The 22,924-nt window shown below is 49.6% G+C and overlaps 1 protein-coding gene and 1 long non-coding RNA gene across 4 annotated transcripts; both read left to right on the forward strand.

Moving 5' to 3' along the window:
* The first annotated feature begins 1,289 nt into the window (after positions 1–1,289).
* Positions 1,290–9,202, forward strand: LOC143838987 (lens fiber membrane intrinsic protein-like). 3 transcript variants are annotated; one of them, XM_077340874.1, is made up of 5 exons: positions 1,290–1,411; positions 3,004–3,205; positions 4,074–4,238; positions 5,225–5,359; positions 9,024–9,202. In XM_077340874.1, exons 2-5 carry the CDS (start codon positions 3,031–3,033, stop codon positions 9,083–9,085), a joined length of 537 nt encoding a protein of 178 aa, XP_077196989.1. In that variant the 5' UTR covers positions 1,290–1,411; positions 3,004–3,030; the 3' UTR covers positions 9,086–9,202. The 3 variants fall into 3 exon arrangements, with proteins under 3 accessions (XP_077196989.1, XP_077196988.1, XP_077196990.1); XM_077340873.1 differs by having other exon boundaries at positions 3,007–3,205; XM_077340875.1 differs by having other exon boundaries at positions 3,007–3,205; positions 4,089–4,238.
* A 7,096-nt stretch (positions 9,203–16,298) lies between these two features.
* Positions 16,299–21,141, forward strand: LOC143838988 (uncharacterized). The gene is made up of 3 exons (XR_013231509.1): positions 16,299–17,588; positions 17,744–17,878; positions 20,577–21,141. It is a non-coding gene; the product is annotated as an uncharacterized LOC143838988 (long non-coding RNA).
* The last annotated feature ends 1,783 nt before the right edge of the window (positions 21,142–22,924 follow it).

A 22,924-nucleotide genomic window follows, 5' to 3' on the forward strand; every position in this document is an offset into this window, starting at 1 on the left:
GCCCAGCCTGGCTGGCTGTTCACAGGGAAAAGAAAGGGAAGATGATTGTAAGCTGCTTTGAGACTCCTTCGGACAGTGAAAAGCAGGGTATAAAAATAAAACAACTCTTCTTCTGGCGAAACTTTTGATCGACCAAGTGGGTACAATACTAATAGGTATTCAGTCAGAGCTCTCTCAGCCTCCCCTCCCTCACAGGGTGTCTGTTGTGGGGAGAGGAAAGGGAAGGCGACTGTAAGCTGCTTTGAGACTCCTTTGGGTAGAGAAAAGTGGCATATAAGAACCAACCTTCTTCTTCAGTAATCTCAGGGCTCTTTCAGCCTCATCTCCCTCACAGGGTGTCTGTTGTGGGGAGAGGAAAGGGAAGGCGGCATATAAGAATCAACCCTTCTTCTTCTAAATTCATCGGCTCCAGGCATTTATTACCTGTCCTCAAATAATGAAAAGGCCACAATAGAAATTGTAGCTATATACACAATTCGATCAGAAGTACCTGCCTAATCGTGGGGATTGAACCTGGGATGTCCTGCATGCTAAACAGCCGTTCTACCCCGAAGCCGCACCCTTTTAAAGAAGATGCTGCCTTCTGTGGCATCAGATCCTTGGTCTACCATTACCACTCTGAGGAGCCGTGGTTCTCTTGGGCCGCAAGTCAAGGTCTTTCCCAACACGTACTACCTGGGCTTTCCCAGTGGAGATGCTGGGGGATTGGACCTGGGGCCTTCTCATGCCCAGCAGATGCTCTAATCCTGCTCCACAGCCCTTTTGCTGGCAGGGGCTCATGGGAATTGTAGTCCATGAACATCTGGAGGGCCACAGGTTGACTACCTCTTCTTTAAAGAACTCAGCGGTCTATCAAGGTCAGTGTGGGCCATGCAGTCTTGAAGATCTTTCCTGTCACCCAAGTCTTGTAAGTGGAGACACCGGGGTTTGAACCTGGGACTCTCTGCATGCCGAGCAGATGCCACGGCCTCTCCTGCTGCTCCACTTTGTCACTTCGGATCCTGGCCATGAATGTTTGCTGGTTTGCAGAGCTCCTCTTAAGCACATAGGACAGGCCAGCATGCAGCCTTAACCCCTATTCTTGACACTTATTGAGGGAGTTAGAGTATGTGTGTGCAACCCTTCCTGATGACCTCCTAGAGGCCTAAACTGGGCTCCACAGCTGGAGAGTCAGCACGTTTCGTTCACAATACCGGAGGCAGTCTGCTGTCCGTGCAAATTTTGCCTTCTGGAACAATCAGCCCCGGTGCTCCCCCCACTCTGTCGCTCTCTCCTGTGACTCTCTGGACCCGGACAGAGAGGTTTGGTCAGAGTCAGCGAAACACCAGGGGGGCGTTGGGAAAAGGGTCGGACAGGGGTCAGCTCAGCTGAGAGGAGAGACAGCCAGGGAAAGAGACTCCGGGATCCACAGGTAAGCATGGGTCGATGGACAAGGACCTAGGGGTGGGTGACCAGGGACAGGTGAATGGATGGGGGATGGACCCTGAGTCTCCAGGCATCACGATCCATCCATGGAGCTCTACAGTCCTGACGATGGCGCCCGACTCTCCTACCAACCCCTGTCTTCTCTGCCGCAGATGGCTGGGAGCCAGCTGAGCCCTTGGCACGGAGCCCGTGGTGCACAGCTTTGATGGACCAGTTCTGCGGGTGCTAGCCTAGGCCCAGATGACTTGGGGTGGAGGGCAGGCTGGCTTCTTTTATGTGCCTCCAGGTTCCTTTCTTTTCCCTTTCCCTTTTCCTTGCAAGCTGCTTAGGGTTCCTGGAGAGCAGAAAGAAGTCCCAGTGCTGTTAAGGGTCTGGGGTCCCAGAGTTGCGGGCTGGAAGAGAAGGACTTTGTGCTGCCTAAGGAATTGTTGAAGGCTTTCACAACCCGAGGCAACTGGTTCTTGTGGGCTTTCCATACTGTGTGGCCACGGTCTGACCCTTTTCGTCCCTGAGGTTTAGTCCCTGTGGGTGGCATCTTCAGCGGTCGGACACGGCAAGATGGGAATTTCTCTGGGCATCTTGAGCTTTGGCTCGGAGGGATTCCTGACTTGTCATGTTCTACCTCTGAAACAAAAAATACCACACCATGGCCACAAAGCCCTGAAAGCCCACCACAACCAGTTTGTGTTGCCTCTTAGCCTCAGACTTCAGAAGGGAACTACAGAGAGTCAGAGAGAGAGAGAGAGAGAGAGAGAGAGAGAGAGAGAGAGAGAGAGAGAGAGAGAGAGAGAGAGAGAGGCCAGGGCCCTGATCCCCCTTCCCCTCTATGCTATCTCTTGGATGTGTCAATTGCTACTCTCAGGGAATCTTCCTTCCTTCCTTCCTCCCGGTTTGTCACCTTCTCTCCACACCATGCTGAAATTCTCTGTCTTGGCACCAGGAGGGCAGGACATGCCTCCTGCGTCTCTGCCCATCCTAGCTAGTCAGACTGGATTCAAATCCCATCTCTACTCGAGCCTGTCTAGAATGGAGTTCCCTGTCACAAAGGACTCCAATTAGCTTTCGCAGAGATAAAGAGACTCAGTCTGTAACTCCTGTTTCTCGTTGACCCAAACAAATCAGATCAGTTCTGCCACGTTATGTGCCTTGAGCATTCTTCCGACTCAATAATCTTTCAATCCCCTTTGCCTGGGCAGCTCTCTGGATGACATCCGGCTGGTCACTCTCAGCCTCGGCTCCCTTACTGAGTCGTTGGGGATAAAAGGCAGGAGGGGAGACTGATGGTTTTGGATCCTTTGTAGCAGGCTTTTTGGCACTTGCTGTAAACTGCCTTGAGCCACAAAAGGCAGGGTCTAAATCAGGGGTAGTCAAACTGCGGCCCTCCAGATGTCCATGGACTACAATTCCCAGGAGCCCCTGCCAGCGAATGCTGGCAGGGGCTCCTGGGAATTGTAGTCCATGGACATCTGGAGGGCCGCAGTTTGACTACCCCTGGTCTAAATGGTTTAATTAATATATCAGCTGAGTAGGAGGGGGCATAATGTCTGCCCTTGTTTCTAAGCCTGACTCTTCTGCCAGCAGCTGCTTGCTCCGAGGTAGACCGAGATGTACAGCTTCATGGGCGGGGGGCTCTTCTGTGCCTCGGTGGGGAACGTCCTCCTGGTGATTTCGACCGTCACCGACTACTGGATGCAGTACCGGCTGGCCGGGACCTTCTCCCATCAGGGTCTCTGGAGATACTGTGTGTCCGGGAAGTGCTACATGCAAGTCGAGAGCATCGGTAAGAGGCCGCTTGGAGCGGGGCCTACGGGGGACGCTTTTGCGTGTGGGCCTGTGTGCAAATTCTGCCACTCGTTTGGATGGGCAGAGCCTGCCTGGAAGATTTTATTGTTTATTTCTCTGTCTGTCTGTCTGTCTGTCTGCCTGTCTGTCTGTTTGGGGATTTTTTAGACCGCCCCTCTCGGACTTTGCCAAATTGCACTTTTTGGGCCTGCAGTCTCAAAAGAGAAGGGGTTGGCCTTAGGTAGGGTTCCTTAATCCGAAGGGAATAAACTCTGCACGTGACTACAGGCCCTCGTGGCCCTGATTAAGGGGCCGGAGGATTCTGCCGGGCTGTAAGGTCTCGACAGGTCACTGTTGCTATTAGCCAGTTTGCCTTTATATTATTATTTAGCCCAGGGGTAGTCAAACTGCGGCCCTCCAGATGTCCATGGACTACAATTCCCAGGAGCCCTTGCCAGCATTCACCAGCGAATGCTGGCAAGGGCTCCTGGGAATTGTAGTCCATGGACATCTGGAGGGCCGCAGTTTGACTACCCCTTAGCCAGTTCAGCACCACTTGGTGGGGATCCGGAAAAAGAACCCCAAATCTGTAGACCAGGAATAGACTTGTGACCGGGGTGGGGGAGGGGAACCAGGGACGGGGATTGGGCTCGGCCACCATTGCTGGGTGGCTGTACTTCGGTCCTCACGTGAAAAAACGTTTAGTTTACAATGAGTGCAAAACCAGCCAGCCGCCAGCCGCAGGTTCACCACTGGATGGGAAAGGGCCAATACCCCCCCATCCCCATCCATCACAACCAACATTGTGCTCCAAAATAATGATGTTCAATAACAGTCCCTCGTGCCTGTCTGTGAACTGCTCTCAGTCTTGTTCCCGGTAGCCTATTGGAACGCCACGCGAGCCTTCATGATCCTCTCCGCCCTCTCTTGCTTTGCGGGCATCATCACCGGCATCCTCTCCTTCGCCCAGTTCTCCACCTTTCAGCGCTTCAACCGATCCTTTGCGGCCGGCATCTTGTTCTTCGCTTCCAGTAAGTACCCTCTTCCTCTCCTCCGTGGTCCCTGGGCGCCTTGGAGCAGGGGTACTGTCTTCAGTTTCGGGTACCCCAGTTGAAGAGGGATGTAGACCAACTGGAACGTGTCCAGAGGAGGGCAACAAAGATGGTGAGGGGTTTGGAGACCAAGACGTATGAAGAAAGGTTGGGGGAGCTTGGTCTGTTTAGCCTGGAGAGGAGATGACTGAGAGAGGATCTGAAAACCATCTTCAAGTATTTAAAAGGGTGCCATATAGAGGATGGAGCAGAGTTGTTCTCTCTTGCTCCGAGGTTATGGACCAGAACCAATGGGGTGAAATTAATTCAAAAGAAATTCTGTCTAAACATCCAGAAGAAGTTCCTGACAGCTAGAGCGGTTTCTCAGTGGAACAGGCTTCCTCGGGAGGTGGTGGGTTCTCCATCTTTGGACATTTTTAAGCAGAGGCTGGATAGCCATCTGACGGAGAGGCTGATCCTGCGCAGGCTCAAGGGGGTGGCAGGTTAGAGTGGATGAGCAATCGGGATGTGAGTGTCTTGCATATTGCAGGAGGTTGGACTAGATGACCCAGGAGGTCCCTTCCAACTCTCTGATTCTAGGGGGTAAACGTGCCTAGGACAGGACAGGCGGTTACCCACTGAGGAGAGTGAGAAGTTAATTCCAGATGCCTTCACTTCCTTTCTTGCAAGCACACCCCTCCCACCCCCGCCTGGGAGACCCAGGTTCGAATCTCCACTTTGCCAAGGGAGCTTGCGAAATCAGCTTGAGCCAGTTGTGCCCTCTCTGCCTAGCCCACCTCACAGGGTTGTGGTGTGGATGAAACAGAGGAGAGCAGAATAAGAGCAGAATAAAGAGGAGAGCAGAATATAAGTAATGTCAATACACACATCCAGGAGTTTTCTCTGTTTGCTGCGTAACGTGGAAGCCAGCATTCCTGCAAGTGTTGCCTTGACCAGCCTTTCTTCCTTTTCCTTCTGCTCCTCAGCCCTGTTTGTCCTCCTGGCGATGGGGATTTACACAGGAGTCACCGTCAACTTCCTGGGAAAACGCTTCGGCGAATGGCGCTTCTCCTGGTCCTACATCCTGGGCTGGGTGGCCCTCCTGATGACTTTCTTCGCAGGTACCTCAACTCCCTTCCCCTCTGCCTTGGCCAGGCTTTCTCAACCAGGGTTTCGTGAAACCCCGGGGTTTCTTGATGGACATGGAAGGGTCTCCTGAATGGGTGGGAGTGAATATATGTGTGTGTGTGTGTGTGTATGTATATATGTATATGTATAATTTGTTAAAGATTTGAGTGATATGACCAGATATAGTCATGTCGACCCACCCACCCCTCCCCAAACGGCCAATGATGGGCCTGGAGGGGGTGGGAAGTGGAGTGGCCCCGGGTGGGCATGTCCATAGCTCTGCTTCCTGACCACATTCTGCACCCTCGTGCCACTTCTGGGGTTTCTCGAAGCCTGAAGAATGTTTCAGAGGCTTTTCAATGGGAATAAAAGTCAAGAAAGACGGGCGTAGGCCGAAGAGAGGGCAGCAATGGCAGCAGATCTTTTCCATGGCTTAAACCCCAGTGGAAAGCGCTCTCGGCCCCAGTCAGATCCCTGATCCTCAAAAACGAACTCACCGTTGAAACCCAAGTTGGCTTGCCAACTAGGGCGGTGTCTTCACTTACTTTGTTTATTCCATTGTCAATCCTGTTGAATTCAGATCGATTTGAACTTGGGTCTTCCTCTCCCCTCCCCTCCTTATTGAAACAGGAAAGTGTTCTGCACATGGTTAGGATAGTTCAGAAGGGGAGGGAGGGAGGAGCCAAGCCTCTTTCTTTCTTTTCTTGAAGGGGGCGGGGGAGAGGAGCCAAGCAGGGGACCTCTTTCTTTTCTTGGCTGGGGGGAGAGAGGATCGAAGATGGCAGAGGAGGGAGAAAAAAATCCAAGATCGACAGAAGTTGAGAGAAATTAGGGGCTTCTCCTTTAAGGCAAGCTTGTCACATGAACAGCTTTGGCCAATCAGAGGTTCTCTACCACAGAGCAAAGCCCAGATTCAAAACAGCCTGCTTTCTCAATTCAATTCTAAAAATATTGAGCATTAAAAGCACTCTAAGATATCGCACAATAAAGGTGGGGTCACTCCGGATCAATCCTTCTTGCTGCAGAAGGAAAATTTAAATTGACCAAAATCAAAACAGAAATCGCATTCTGTGTAGACGGCAGGGACTGAATTGATCTAGGATTGGAATAAAAGCTCCATGCAGTTTACACCTAGGTTGAGGAATCCCTGGAGATTTGGAGGTAGAGTCAGGTCACCGAGTCCCTCTGGTGGGATGTCAGAGGGGGTGGTGGACAGGGTTGCCAGATCTAGGTTGGGAGATTCCTGGAGATTTAGGGTTGGAGCCTTCAGTGGGGTACAATGCCAGAGAGAGTCCACCCTCCAGAGCCTTCGTTTTCTCCAGGGAAATGAATCCCTGCAGTCTGGAGAGGAGCTCTGATTCCAGGACAGCCTCAGGCCTTCCTGGAGGTTGGCATCCCTGAGCTCAGCCAGTGGAAGACCCTTCTGTACCAGCGGGAGAGGCATCTGTAGCCCATCCCCAGGGATGGTACAGCAACAGCAGGGGGTTTAACACACACACACACACACACACAAAATCAAAAATTAAAACATTCACTGTTGGGTTATGGCAGAATGCTTTGTTTTCAAAAGGGGAACAACCAGCTGCTGCTTTGCTCCTGTCAGCTTTGGTATAGCCAGCTACTTCCCCCCCTTCTTCATGCCCACTTAGGGTTGCCAACCTCCAGGTGTCCCCTGGAGATCTCCTGCTATTACAATTGATCTCCTGATGACCAAGATCAATTTGCCTGGAGAACATGGCTGCTTTGGAGGGAGGCACTGGCAGGGGCTCATGGGAATTGTAGTCCATGGACATCTGGGAAGGGCACATCCTGCCCTTCCCAGGCTCCAGTCCCCAAATCTTTAAACAAGATAAAAAACAAAGTGCGTGAGGATGACTCACGCCCAACCTGATCGGCTCTCCGTGGCATGGGCCCCCAACAGGGAACGTTCACTCACCAAGGTGAGCCAGTAGTGGGCCTGCCATACCCCCTTCCTCCTCCTTCCAGCTGGTTCTGGGAGGGAAAGAGAGAGAGGCTGGACTGCAGGCCAGCCCCAAGGAGCCCAGCATTGCCTCTCCAGCTGCCTGCCCAAGATCCAAGGGTTGGGGGCGGAAGGCCCAGGAAAGTCCATCCGCCAGCCCTACAGGGTCTGGGGAGGCCTCTGAGCAGCCTGCCCCACTCCAATGTGGCCACAGGAGGCATGGAAATGGCAGCCCACCCGCCCAACAAGATCCACCGTGGCCTGCAGAAGCCTCCCCGTGGCCCATCCAGGACTGGGTTGACCCAGCTGCCTGCACTTGGATGGGGGGGATCTGACCCAGCCCTTGAGATTAGAGACTTACTAGTCTTTAACCATTTCATCGTGGTGGATCTCAAGCACCCAGGAAGGACACAGTGCAAGCCTGTGTCCTGGTGTCTGGTGCATTCCTGGGTGCCATGGGCTTTGCCCCTAGTCTTTCAATTTTTTCCAACTCCCCCACTCAAGATTTTTGTAGGCCAGGGCTCTGTCTGTCACACACTCTGTCTGCTTGCAAAGATCTTTTTAACTTCCCTGTTTTTGGAGGGATGAACCTCCAGTGATATGAAGGATGCTGAATTCAAAAGCTGGCTCCCTTCTTTGCCACTTGGTCATTTCTCTAATAATCCGGCCTTAAATTCCCACAGGAGGTCCCCTTCCCTTCCTACGGGAGGTTCGCCTGGCCACGACCAGGGACAGGGCCTTTTTGGTCCTGGCCCCGACCTGGTGGAACGAGCTCCTGGAAGAGCAGAGGGCCCTGCAGGAGCTTTCGTGGTACTGCAAGGTCTGCAACACTGGGCTCTTCTTCCAGGTCTTTGATAGACCCCATGGCATGGGAGATTGAGGGGCCTCTCCACATTTAAGAACAAGTGGACTGGAATGGTTGGCACCACGGGAATTTCCCCTGGGGCGCTGGGGGGAGGTGGAGAAGTGGACCGGCTTTTGTTTTTTCTCTCCGCCAGAGTATGGTTGGGTGTTTAATGTTTTAAACCAGGGATAGTCAACCTGTGGTCCTCCGGATGTCCATGGACTACAATTCCCATGAGCCTCTGCCAGCGTTTGCTGGCAGGGGGTCATGGGAATTGTAGTCCATGAACATCTGGAGGACCACAGGTTGACTACCCCTGTTTTGAACGATGCCAAGTTAGGGTTAGGGTTCTTATATTTCTGTAACCCACCGTGAGACAATTCTCAACACCAGCGGGTAATGAATCCAGTTAATTAATTGGATGTATCCCCCCCACACACACTATCAAGCATCTATAACTAATTAATCTGTTCATATGGACTGTTTTCCCGAACGGACACATTGCTAACGGACCAAAATGTTTTCTTGTGGCTGTTGGGGAACGATGCCTCCTCTGCAGAACTACGCTTCCCAGGATTCCCTGGATGAAGCCCTGACAATTTAACCCATTGAGGCCAAGTTCATTTTTAAAACACAGTTATCTTGTTCAAGTGCAGGGGTAGTCAAACTGCGGCCCTCCAGATGTCCATGGACTACAATTCCCATCAGCCCCTGCCAGCCCCTGGGAATTGTAGTCCATGGACATCTGGAGGGCCGCAGTTTGACTACCCCTGTTCTAGTGCTTGCAGCAGAGGCTCCTGCAAGGACCACACAGCACTGAATTTCCCCCTTCCCCGTCTCTTTTTTCTTGCAGGTATCTTCTACATGTGTGCCTACAGGATGCACGAGTGCCAGCGGCTGGCAGGGACCCGCTAGCTCGGCCATTGCTCCACTGACTTGGGGACGTTTCTGTGCCCTCCGAAGGGGGATGGAGGTGGGCAGGGCCTCTGGTGAAAAGACTCCCTTAATAAATGCTGACTTGGCACCACCATTACGGAATAATACACCCACCTGTTTCTGGTTTGCTTGGATATGTGGAGCGCGACTACGACGCCCCGAGTTCAAATCTCAGCTCAGCCATCCACTCACATCAGTCAGAGATTGCTTGTCAGCCTCACTTCCTCACGGAGGCATAGGAAAGGTTTTGTAGGGTGGCCACACATTTCCCCCCCCCCCCTCTCTAGACAACGAGGACAGCAACAAAGCCTTCATTGGTGTGACAGAAGGAAAGAATAAGCAGAAATAAAATACAGTACAAATAGGGTGTGCACCAGGCTGTCAAGGGCAGACAGACCAACAACAAAGATTAACAGGAAGTTTTATTGCTAGCAGATCAAGACACCTCAACGTTGATAGTCGATTCTGATCAATACATGATAAGCAAGCACTTTTACTCCTTCTCTTTCCCGCCCAGAGCTGTACATTTTCCCAGAGAGAAAAAGCGCCCCTCCCACAGGTGCCAGCCTGGGCTCCCTTCCAAGCGATAGCCGGGCCGTCTTGGTCTTGGGTGTCAGACAGTTCCTCTCCTCCAGATAACACCGTCCAGCAGAAATATTTGCAAACCTAAATCACAGCGCAAAGCAGACAGTTCAGGGTTACGCAGAGACTCTTAAAGTAACATAGATTGATTCAAGATGGAGTCACTCAGGTCAAATACAAATCATGGCAGAGATCAAGGCGTCTGATCTTGACACAGGCTTGCAAAATAAAACCATTAAAGCCTATTAAGTTCGGTGACAGCAGCTGTAGCGTTCATCCGTTACAAGTTGGACTAAGATCCAACTTTCAGCCTGGAGAAAAGGAGGTTGAGAGGGGACATGATAGCCCTCTTTAAGTATTTGAAAGGTTGTCACTTGGAGGAGGGCAGGAGGCTGTTTCCGTTGGCTGCAGAGGAAAGGAAGAAGAAGAAGAAGAAGAAGAGTTGGTTCTTATATGCCGTTTTTCCCTACCGGAAGGAGGCTCAAAGCGGCTTACAGTCGCCTTCCCATTCCTCTCCCGCAGTAAAGGGAAAGGACACGAAGTAATGGGTTTAAACTACAAGTACAATGATATAGGCTAGATATCAGGAAAAAAATTTTCACAGTCGTAGTTCAGCAGTGGAATAGGCTGCCTAAGGAGGTGGTGAGCTCCCCCTCACTGGCAGTCTTCAAGCAAAGGTTGGATACACACTTTTCTTGGATGCTTAGGGCTGATCCTGCATTGAGCAGGGAGTTGGACTAGATGGCCTGTGGAGCCCCTTCCAACTCTATGATTCTAAGATTCTAAGATCAGTACAATTGCGTGCATCTGAGCAGGGTCCTTCCCATTCAGTGCTATCCCAATGCAGTGTTTCCGGTCTTGATGGATAATATTAGCCTTGCATAAAGATACTCTCCAAGCTGGATGTTGCAATGAGAATGGCCCCAGGCTGGCCTGACCTTGATAGGTCTCAGAAGCTGAGCAAGGTTGGCCTGCATAGTATTTGGATGGGAGACTGTTAAGGTAGGCAATGGCAAGACACCTCTGAAGGTCTCTGGCCCTGAAAGTCTTTTGGGGTGGTCAAAAGCCAGCTGTGATGTGATGCTACTTTCCACCACCAATGAGCACAAGCTTTCTGCAGAGGAATCTGTGTGTGTGTGTGCGTGGGGGGGGGGGGTAATCTGGCAAAGGGCCGCCCCTGCTGCGAACCTGGGAGATGCAATTCACCCTAACACAGTTACTGAGCAAACTCAGAAAGAGATCTTAGCAGGATCTGAGAATAGGATTTCTCTCCTGGTTTTTTTCTGCATAATATCCCTAGACTATAGCTAAGAGTGGCAGCCTCTAATCCGTAGAACTGGGTTTGATTCCCCTCTTCTCCAGATGCAGCCAACTGGGTGACTTTGGGCCAGTCACAGTTCTCTTGGAGCTGTTCTTATAGCAATTCTTTCAGAGCTCCCTCAGTCCCATCTACCTCACAGGGTGTCTCTTGGGGGAAGAAGAAGCTGCTTTGGGCCTCCTTCAGGTAGTAAAAAGCGGGGTACAGAAAAAGAGCCCTACTTTTTCTCTTCTAAAAGACAAGGCCAGAAGATTTCCCCTGGGGCTATCTGGGGTTCTTCAGTTAGAAGAACAGTAATGGCAGATTTGCTTCCCTGGGGGAGAGCTGCTGATCTGACTTCAGCCTGGTGTCGTCACAAGGAGGTTGAGGGTGGGATGGGGTGGTGAAAAACCTCAAAAAAAGGCACGGAATGCCGGGAAAGGGTCAAATCCTCAGGCAGGAGGAGCCTCGCTGCCCAATTAATTCTGGAGTTGCCAAACTGGAGGTGGCAGTCTCCCAAAACAAACAGGTCCATAGTGTGAATAGCAATGATGCTGTGAAAAATAAATCTCTTGCTTCCAAATGACTCTGGGAACCCATTGTTCATAAAAAGGTAAAGGTATCCCCTGTGCGAGCACCGAGTCATGTCTGACCCTTGGGGTGACGCCCTCTAGCGTTTTCCTGGCAGACTCAATATGGGATGGTTTGCCAGTGCCTTCCCCAGTCATTACCGTTTCCCCCCCAGCAAGCTGGGTACTCATTTTACCGACCTCGGAAGGATGGAAGGCTGAGTCAACCTTGAGCCGGCTGCTGGGATTGAACTCCCAGCCTCATGGGCAAAGCTTTCAGACGGCTGCCTTACCACTCTGCGCCACAAGAGGCTCATTGTTCATAGACAGAAATATTTACAGGATTTATTTTTTAACATCATGCAACAAAAATACCAGGCAGGATTCCAGTGTGTAGCATCTGTCTCCAACGCCCCTTGTCAGTAGCCAGAGCTAAAACAAAAGCTGCCATCATCCTAAACAAATAACATTCCCCCTTCTGTTACAACCATACTGCAAACATTCAGAAGGCATATTGTGTTATCCAGTATAGATTCAGGAGTAGTCAAACTGCGGCCCTCCAGATGTCCATGGACTACAATCCCCATGAGCCCCTGCCAGCATTCGCTGGCAGGGGCTCATGGGAATTGTAGTCCATGGACATCTGGAGGGCCGCAGTTTGACTACCCCTAGATTAGATAATCCCTTCCATAGGCAAATAGCTCAAATAGCCAGGGTAAATCACAAACTGTGTGGAAACCAAGAGCCCGGCTACCGGCTTGCATCGGAATGATTGATGCGGCATCTCCTCGCCTCCCCTCCCCAATGAGATCTGGCAACCACCTGAACTTCGAGCCAAATTGCTTCAGGGAGGAGTGGAGAGCCCGCATCAGCATCCGGGCTCTTGAAGGATGGGGCAGTGAGGAGGGGGGGGGGAGTGAACTGAAGGATGCATAGATTCTCCTGGGGGGAATGGGGGGGGGAACGGTGCAAGAGACAGAAGTGACGCTACAGGGGGGTGGGGAACAATGGTGGCCACAGACTGGAAAAGGCCAAATGCTACATTTGTACATTGGGCAGCCCCAATTTAGACCCTGTTAGATCCCACATCAAAAATGAAAAATGGATTTCTTGGGATTCCTTTGCTGCCGGGCAAGTGAGGTGGGAATTCAGGTCTGCACTGGAAAAGATTAATTTCAGTGCGGAAATTGACGAAACATTCGACCCTTAATGCAAATCCCTAGTGCAGAAATAGTTTCTGATTGGTCAAAATCCATGTGACAAAAAAAGGCACAAGAAACTGATTGGATAAAAATCCATGTGTGTAGAAGCTTTGTCAGGAAGGAACAAGGCACTGATTGGTTAGGATCCATGTGCATAGAATCCAAGTCTCAAAGGACCAGATGAATGATTGGTCAGAATCTTTGCGGAGGGAGCACACCAAGAACCTTACTGGTTAGAATTCACACAGAGGGAGGGTGGACCAAGCTGCAGGTGTCACCTAGACAACCAGGTGTATTAGCCAAGAAGCAGACAATTCCTTCCTCACCCACCTTTCAAAGATGGCAGCGGAGACAGGGGAGATTGGGCCAGGACGGGGCCTTGAAGGAAGGTATGGCCTTTGATGTAGGACAAGTCAAGTGGAATGCAGAGGACAGGACAAAAGAAGCATTAAGTTCTTCTGCTGTTAACTACAGAGTACAGAGATAAATTCTTCTGAAGAAAAGGGGCTATTTTGAAGGGTGGGGTCTATGGCACTGCACTTCGTTGAGGTCCTTCCCCTCCAAAATCCCCGCTTTCTTCTCCCGTCTCAGAGCTGATATTATTTTCTAAAAACTTTGAAAATGTTTTCTTTAGGTTTATGGGGAACATCTCTGTCCCAACTGAATGGAATGGCTGAAGTTTGGTGTTCACAAGAGTCTATTTTATTAATTTGCCAAATAAATGAAAATGAAGTTCAATAGGGACAAATGTAAAGTTCTGCATTTAGGTAGGAAAAACCAAATACACCAATATAGGATGGGGGAGACTTGTCTTGGCAGTAGCATGTGCGAAAAGGATCTAGGAATCTTAGTAGACCATACATTGAACATGGGTCAGCAGTGTGACTCAGTGGCTAAAAAGGCAAATGGGATTTTGGGCTGTATCAAATGGAGTATTGTGTCCAGATCACGGGAAGTGATGGTACCGCTTTACTCTGCTCTGGTTCGGCCTCACTTGGAGTACTGTGTTCAGTTTTGGGCACCCCAATTGTAGAGGGATATTGACAAACTGGAATGTCCAGAGGAGGGCAACAAAGATGGTGAGGGGTTTGGAGACCAAGACATATGAAGAAAGGTTGGGGGAGCTTGGTCTGTTCAGCTTAGAGAGGAGATGACTGAGAGGGGATCTCATAACCATCTTCAAGTATTTAAAAGGGTGCCATATAAAGCAGTAGCCCCCAACCCCCGGTCTGGGGACCGGTACCGGTCCGTGGATCAGTCAGTACCGGGCCGCGGCTCCTCCTCATCCTCCTCCCTGGCTGCTGCCTCGGGGGCTGCCCTGCCACTCTGCTGCTGGCTCACCTTTGGTGCTCTCCAGCGGCTGCCATGGCTGGGGCTCCCCCTCAGCGTGGCACTGCGCAGCTGCTGCTGGTAGTGCCCCCCAGTGGGTGGTGGGAAGTCAGGGGCATCGGTGGGAAAGCAAGTGGAGCAGGGGCTCAGGCAGTGGCGATGTCCCTTGGCAAAAGACTATCCCCCCTCCCGGGCCTCAGTAAAATTGTCAAGCGTTGACCGGTCCCTGGTGATAAAAAGGTTGGGGACCACTGATATAAAGGATGTAGAAGAATTGTTCTCTCTTGCCCCAGAGGGACAGACCGGAACAAATGGGATGAAATTAATTCAAAAGAAATTCCATCTAAACATCCGGAAGAAGTTCCTGACAGTTAGAGCGGTTTCTCAGTGGAACAGGCTTCCTCGGGAGGTGGTGGTTTCTCCCTCTTTGGAGATTTTAAGCAGAGGCTGGATAGCCATCTGACGGAGAGGCTGATTCTGTGAAGATTCAAGGGGTGGCAGGTGACAGTGGATGAGCGATAGGGATGTGAGTGTCCTGCATAGTGCAGGGGGTTGCACTAGATGACCTATGAGGTCCCTTCCAACTCTATGATTCTATGATTCTAAGTATATTGTGGGGGTGAGTAGGAGAAAACTTTTAAACTGGAGGGTTGAAAGCGAACATTTATTTGAAAATAGCCCCCGCTCATGTTCCCAGGTCCCATCCTCCTAGCTACCAGGAGGGGAAGTGGGGTTTAGGTTCCCAGATCCAGGCTGGGAAACACCAGGAGATTTAGGGTTGGAGCCCAGAGAAAACAGGGAGCAAGCTGCAAGCTGCCCTATAGTCCACCTACAAAGCATCCTTTTTTCCCCAGAGGAGCAGATCGCTGTAGTCTGGAGAGGAGCTGTAATTCTAGGTCCCACCTGGGCATCCCTAGCCTCTAACCACCCACCAACCGGGGTTGTTGTATGTGGAATATAGTTGTATAGGAGCTGTGCCCCTGCTTGGTCCATGGTCTGATCCTAAAAATGATCTCTGTAGTCTGGAGATGGTCAGAGGTCAGGGGGGGATGGTCAGAGGTCAACACCTGCTCTTTCACCAGTCCTGATCCTCCTCTGTCTCTTCTCCTCCCAGGGAATCCTCGTTTAACACCTTATCGGAAATGTTCTCCACCCACTACCTCACCGTCTTGACCCACCCCCTGAGAATCAGCAGCGCCATCTGCAGCTGTGGCAGTTTCCTGATCCTGTTTACGTCTCTGACCACTTCCTATTGGGTGACCGAACGGAGCCCACACGGTCTGGTACACTGGGGGCTCTGGGAGACGTGCTTGAGGCCTTCCTGCCACTACTTGCCGTTTAATGTACCAGGTAGGATCTCTGGCTGCTGATGTAACCCCTGCCCCCAACGGCTAAAAATGGGCCCGGGGTTTGTGGTCAGGTATTTTGGTGGGAGAATGCCATAACTTCAGGCTATGGACTGGATTTTTAAAATACAGCAGAATATTTGGGTTTTTTCATCATCATCATCATCAGTAATAATAATACTTTGTTTTGATAGTGCATGCTTGGCTCAGGAGCATTTATCTTCAGCCTTGTATACAGAAGGACCCCGGTTCAATCCCCGGTATTTCCAGTTAGAGATGTTACTTCTGTGCTGGAAAATTTCTAGAGCTTTGGGGATGGAGCCTGAATCTGACAAGGTTTAGGGTGGAGATAGACTCCATAATGCTGGGGGTGTAGGCCCTGCAGGAGCTTCCAGTTTTCCACAGGGCCTACAAAATGCAGCTCTTCTGTCAGGTCTTTGGTTGCCAGTGTGGCGAGGAATATCTGATGGACACCCCTGTGTCAAGAGTGCAAGCACCCGCCATGTGATCTGCGCTCCCTCCTCCCACTCCTGTATTAGATTTTGGGGGGTTAGTGGGTTGTTGACCGCCATGGTTTTTAATTGTTTAGGAGTCTGTTTTGTTCTGTATTGGATGATTGTCCGGAAGGGTTTTAATGGGGTTTTTAATTTGGACTGGTTTAACCCGCCATGAGCCAGTTAAGAGAGTGGCGGGTAATAAGTCGAAATAATAAGTGAATGAATGAATGAATGAATGAATGAATGAATGAATGAATGAATGAATGAATGAATGAATGATAAGAGTCTACCAGAAACAATCCCACAGCCAGACACTGGGGCCAAGTTGCACCCCAAAACAATCTTTGGACCACCCCAGATGACCATGATTTTAAGCTAGAGAAGAAAGCTGGCAATTTAGAGGTGTCATTTTGTGCCTCTACCCAGAAGTCACTGGGGTATCATACCTTTTGCTTCATTAGACCACCTTCCAGCAACTGTACTGGGTCTAACCCAGAAGACCTTATTTTACACTCAACTTTAGCTAGCCATTGGGGATAAGGGATAGCTGCTAACAAAAAAAAGGCTTTAAATTGATCATAATCCAGTAAAAGAAGAAGAAGAAGAAGAAGAAGAAGAAGAAGAAGAAGAAGAAGAAGAAGAAAAGTTGGTTCCTGTATGCCGCTACCTATATGTCTACCCAAAGGAGTCTCAAAGCGGCTTACAGTCACCTTCCCTTTCCTCTCCCCACAACAGACACCTTGTGAGGGAGGTGAAGCTGAGAGAGCCCTGATATTACTGAAGAAGAAGAGAATTGGTTCTTATGTGCCATTTTTCTCTACCCAAAGGAGTCTCAAAGCAGCTTACAATCCTCTTCCCTTTCCTCTCCCCACAACAGACACCCTGTGAGGGAGGTGAGGCTACTGCTCGGTCAGAACAGCTTTATCAGTGCTGGGGTGAGCCCAAGGTCACAGTGGCTTAGGGCTGAGTTGGGCAACCATTTTCTTCCTTCAAACGAGCACTAGCTTTTGGCACCACCACAGGATGGGCATAGAATGGAGCAAGCACATCCTACAAGGGATGACTGAGAAAGTTGACGTTCACAGTTGGTTTGCCATTTCCTGCCTTTAGACGTGCCCCTTCCTGTCCCTTGGAGGAACTCTATCCCAGTCCTCCAAGGCCCTGCTTGGCTCTGCTTGGCTTCCAAGATATGACAGGACCAGGCTATCCAGGCCAGGGCTGACTGTGGAATCTGCCCCATGTTGTGGCCTCTTCAGGGAACTTGCAATGCCACCCTGAACAGAGTTAAGCCTTTCAGACTCCACTGCCATCAATGGACTTGGAAGAGTGTAACTCTGCTTAGGATAGCACTCTTGGTTGGACTCCATTCCGACTGAATCTCTGATGGAGAAACGCCAAAGGGGAGCGAAGGAGGACCCCAAATGGAAGCTCTGCTTAGAACCCATCCTGAAGGCTCTGTTGCTGTTTTGTCCTGGATGATGCGTCGTCTTCTTTTTCTTCTCTTCCCTCGCAGAATACCTCCATGTGACCAGAGCCTTCTTAATTATGGCTGTTCTCTGTGGCTTGACATCGTTGTTCTTCATCTGCATCTCCTTCGAACGCGTGTCCGTCGGCCCGGTCTACTTCATGGTGGCTGCCGGGCTTCTCAGCTGCAGCACAGGTAATGCCGCCGTGAGAGCCCTACTGGGTTGGCCACCTTCTGGGCCTCTTCACAGCAACGCTCAGCAGAGAGGGGACAGAGACAGAAACATGGGTGGTTGAGAGGGCTTGCGAGGTTCTTCTGAAGCACATTCTCATTTCTCCTTCTTGGCCCAGGTTTCTTCACCTTGATCGGCATCTCTGTATTCACAGTTGTAAACAGGAGCACAGAGGGGTACATGCAACACATACTCATCTTTGGTTCCTCCTATGGATTGTGTTGGGCCTCCATCCCTATTTACATCTTTACAGGTGAGTCGTGCTCTACAGGTGGCCCCGAGGCACCCTCCCAATCACTGGGGGGGGGGGGGGCTGAAGTTTTTCCAGAAGTACAACTGCTTCAGAGCACCTTTTATACAGTGACATAACCGCTGCATAACTGACCCTGCAGGTCTACCTCTCTATTACCACTGCGAAAGTTGTGGGGAGGGAAGGGAGTAAGGTATAGCCTCATCAGTTCACCACAACACAAAGAAAACTTTTATTAATAAGCAAGAAAACTGAACAGCAACAGGGAAAACACACAGGCTTTATATGCATATCCAACTGCTGATGGGGATGGGCTGCTTTATACATTCTGACAAATCACAAGAGAGGAGTGAGGAACCAGGTCCTGGCTCAAAACCCAGGACCATCAGGAGGTCCACCAGATGGGCCACAACTCCAAGAGCCCTCCCACTGTTGCCCCCTACGCACCAAGAATACAGAGCATCATGGCCCCAGGCAGAGCATTCCATCCATGCCTTGTGGCTAACAGCCACTAGTAGACCTCTGCTCCAAATGTTTTTCCATTCCCCTCTTGATGCTGCCCATTCTTACAGCCATCTACCATTTCCTACAGCGGTCAGTTCCAGTTTGGGTGAAGAAGTCCTTCCTTTGATCTGTTCTAAACCTACTGCTCATGGAGTACCCACCAGCTCTTGTATTGTGAGGAAGGGAGAAGAGTCTTTCATCTCTATCCCATGCATAATTTTCTAAACTTCTATCATGTCAACCATCAGTTGTTGTTTCTCAACGTAAAAGAGTCCTAAATGCTCTGGGCTAATTTTGGGACGGCGGGATATAAATCTTTTAATAAATAACAATAAGACTCTTTATTCATTGGGAAGTCCTCCGTTCACCTACTAATTTCAGTTGCCTTTTTTCGTACTTTTTCCTATGCTATAATTTTTTTTCCTGAAGTGTGGTGACCAGAATTGCACACCATATTCCAAACGAGGCCACAACGTAGATTTATACAATGGCATTATGATACCAGCTGATGATGTTTATAGATGATGATCCCCAGCATCACTTCTGGGGATTATTATTATTAATTATTGTAGTTGCACACTGAGCTGACATTTTCAATGAGTTATCTTCTATGGCCTCAAGAGTTCTCTCCTGATCAGTTACTGCCAGTTCAGATTCCATCAATGCATCTTTATAGTTAGTATTTTTGCCTCCAATATGCATTACTTTGCATTTGCCCACACTGAACCTCGTTGAATTTGGACTGGGCTTTTTATCCCCGGTGACTCCGAGTTAAAGAAGGTCATCTACACATTATTCGATTTCCATTTTGATATTTAGCGCTTTAAATTTCCCCTCTGCAACGTCTATGATTGATCCATGGTGACTGTACCTTTCCCCCGTGATATTCAGGAGCAAATATAACTTGCTACAAATGAGAAAACTGCTCCGAAAGCCCCAGTATTAAGTTTAGATGTTCTGTGTTTTGCCGGATTAACTTCCTCCTCAGTGCCTCCAATGCTGACATAGCGAAGCAGTCTGTTGCTGATTGGTCAGGGCATCAATTCAAAGGCTGCCTGGTTCCCAGTTGCTATTCCCTCGCAAGACTTATTCTTGCCCTCATTTTGGGATCTGTTTTAAAGTGACTGCACTACAAACGCCCACAGTTCTCTGAGCAGAGATTTGCCTCTTGGATTTACTTTCCTCTCTTAGTTCTCTGTGAGGCTGCTGCCTTCCCACCCCATCACTCCCCTCCCCTCAACCTGCTCCTGCAGGAACAGAAAGAAAGATAAACAAGCAGCCTCATGCTTCACTTGCCCCTCCCCCAGCTTGCTCTGGCTATAGACTCTGGACTAGTCAAAAGGCAGGAAATAAAGCACTCTCCATCCTTGTGCTCCTTCAGTGCCAGCTGGAGCTTCATCCGACCAATCCCCCAATGCAGCAGGAAGGGCAAATGCAAATGCAGAAGTATGATATATTGAAAATCAGGGGAAAGGAAGGTTGTAGATACAGGTTCAAATTTACCAGAATTTGGCAAGATTTACAGTGGAAAAATATTTGAGTGTAGTTTCTACCCCCATTTGCCACATTGATACCCGCTCAGTGGCTTGATAGATCCCTGGCAATTGAGATCTTATAGCAGAGATCTCTGACATGGTCCGTCCACTCTCTGAAAACATTTGGCAGGCACCAGGAAAGATGTCAGCCTTTGAAATTCTGACATCTTTCCTGGTGCCTGCCAAATGTTTTCAGAGAGTGGACGGACCATGGTGGGGCTTTGCTCATCAAGGCTTCTGATTGGTCACTGCAGATTTATTGGCTGTGAAAATTTGTTTAAACGTTGCTTTGACATCAGCTGCCACCACAACACAAGGATCTGCATTGCGTGACTGAAGGTATACTATGGCTCCGCCTCCTGCAGTAGCCATTTTGTGCCTGGCTCTGCCTCCTGCAGTAGCCATCTTATGGCAGCCATTTAGTGGCTGTGGCTACCGCACCAGGCCAGAATTCCAAAGGTGCCCACAGTCTCAAACAGATCGAGGACCCCTATGTGATAGTGTAATAACAATCAGTCTGTCAGGTTCTCTGAAGTTTCATCTTTTGTTGTACTTTAGAAAAGTAATCTGTAGCCCCTTGTTGTCAGGGAGATGGGCCTTTCCCCTTGCATCTCATTGCCCTGGGAGCCCTAACGTGTCTTTCTTTCCCCTTTGCCTCTAAGGTGCAATAATAATGATCACTCACAGAACCTCCCTCGACTGAACCTGCAGGCCCACTCAATGGCAAAGACCTGCTGATCTGCCTGTGGGAGTCTAGCTGCTTTTGTATCGTGGATTGCCAGCAACATTGCATTGAGCACAGCGTGTCTCTCTCTCTTGTCAATGACTGCTTTTCTCCAAGGCTGCAGTCACCCACAGCTGGAGGCAGGATTCTGGTTTCTCTGCAGCTTACAACCGTACTTCCTCGCCACGACCAAGAGGCGCCAGCTGCACCAGCAGCAAAACTGCCTAGATATTTGTGGATGCAGGTGGAGATTCACAAGGGGTGCTCTGAGGAACAAAGCCACTCTCTTTGGGGGCTAGAGCATACCGTCCCCCCCATTCCCTGCTCTTGTAAATCAACCCACCCACCAGCATGTCGACAGTGGCTCCTGATTACTTCGCTGGCTATTGGTAGAAACCCTTCTGCTGTGGCTGAGAAGGCCTGAAAGGAATACAGCATTGCAGGTTCCCATCTGAGCAGACCAAGTTTCTCGAGACAGTCGTTTGTCCTGAGGACAAGGGGAGAAAACACCGTCCATTTGGGCAGATTGGCCTGAGTGTTGGCTATAGGCCATGTGAGTCGGTGTGGGTTTTGAAGAGGGACATGGAACTCCCATGCATACTGTGTATGTGACTTTACAAGAAAGTTCAGTTTGGACATCAAAGACTTCATGCATGTAATGCCACTTGCTAGATGGCTTTAGCATTCCTCCAGTTCTCTTTGGCCCTATTAGGTGTGTTTACCTAGGGATCTTCATAGATTTTACTTGTAGATTAAAGAGGTGGTTTTCAGTATCAACTTGTTTGATTTGATTTGATTTTTTTTTTTTTTGCTCTTTGAGCACACCATTCCTGCCATTGGGTTGCCAGAACTGCTTTGACAAATACCAGATTTTGAGGGTGGAGCTAGGTGGACATTGGGAAGGATGTGATGTCACTTCTGGGGAAGCTAACAATCTCTAGGTGAGCTTTTTTCAGATTGCTCAAAAATACTAATCCTTGACTTGGTGCAAAAGACTGAGTTATTGAGAGCAAGCAAGTTACCCCAACAATACCTTGTCAGAACTAAGGCATGGCAGGATAGATATAGCCTGTAACTCCCAAACCAACTCTCTCTCCTGTGAGAACTCTTGGAACACGGGAGATGTTCAAAGGACCAGATAGCCTGGCACCCAAGATTGAGGTGCTGCATTCCGGAGACAGGGGAAGATGGATGAGAGGAAGGTGATAAAAAAAAAGGAAACAGCTTGAACAGTAAAGTTGGCCACGGGCCCTACATCTACATTTCTAACAACTGTCATAATGAATGGCAGAAGCATGGCATTCATGACATCCCACCCTTACAAAATCAATACTCAATTTGCAGTAATTTCTATAAATCCATAGTAGTCATAAATTACAACACGAGGACAAAAAATGTTTTGAAATGTCTCTAACAAAACCACTAATATTTCAACATGATGCTAACAAAACCAGAACACATCACCGTTTTTGCAGTAATGAGGTTTCAAAACATTACTGTTTGCAGAAATGGGGCAACCTTTTGGCTCAGGTCAGACATGACACAATGCCTCCCAAGGAAACTGCAGAATATAACCCTACTAGATCAGACCTTATCTCAATAGGGATGCCAGCCTCCCAGTGGGATATGGAGATCCCCTGGAATTATTTCATCTCCATACCACAGAGATTTGTTCCTGGTTGATCACTGGTTGCTTACTGGTGGCTCACGCTTTTTAGGGTGGTAAATCCACTTTCATAGATACATCGCATTGCAATTTTGAAATGGTGAAATCACGAGCAGCCTACTGGACAGCCTCGGGATGCAGGCAATGTCAAGCAAGGGGGCCTAAAAATGCCGTCAACATGCGGAGTCTGTCAAGCTACGTTTTGCATATGCGGAAATGGCCTAAAGTTACCTTTTTAGCAATATACTTCTTAGGAGACTAATTTACTGTATTTCAGTATCACACTTCCAGGACTGAAGCTGTCTCTACCTAGGAGCTGCTCTGTGGCCACTGTATTTGAACATTCATAAAGCTTCCTTTAATTTGCGTCACAAAATGTGGTAGGTTCTAAGTCCAGCATCTACCTAATAAGGAGGCAGGTGTTTCTGCTTAGGCACTCCCCTGGAGATTCAAAGGTGACACTGACCAGGGTTTCTAAAGCACTTCCTTCTCCATCAGCCTGGAGGAAAGCCAGGACTGAATCGTTGCCTTAGGGAAGAGATGTTTTAAGCAAGAAGCTAATTGGCTCCAGAGCACCCACTGGGGGATGCCATGGTGCCTAAAGGGACCACATTCAAGGA

This window comes from Paroedura picta, chromosome 5, assembly GCF_049243985.1.
Source record: "Paroedura picta isolate Pp20150507F chromosome 5, Ppicta_v3.0, whole genome shotgun sequence".
In the NCBI taxonomy this organism is placed as follows: domain Eukaryota; kingdom Metazoa; phylum Chordata; class Lepidosauria; order Squamata; family Gekkonidae; genus Paroedura; species Paroedura picta.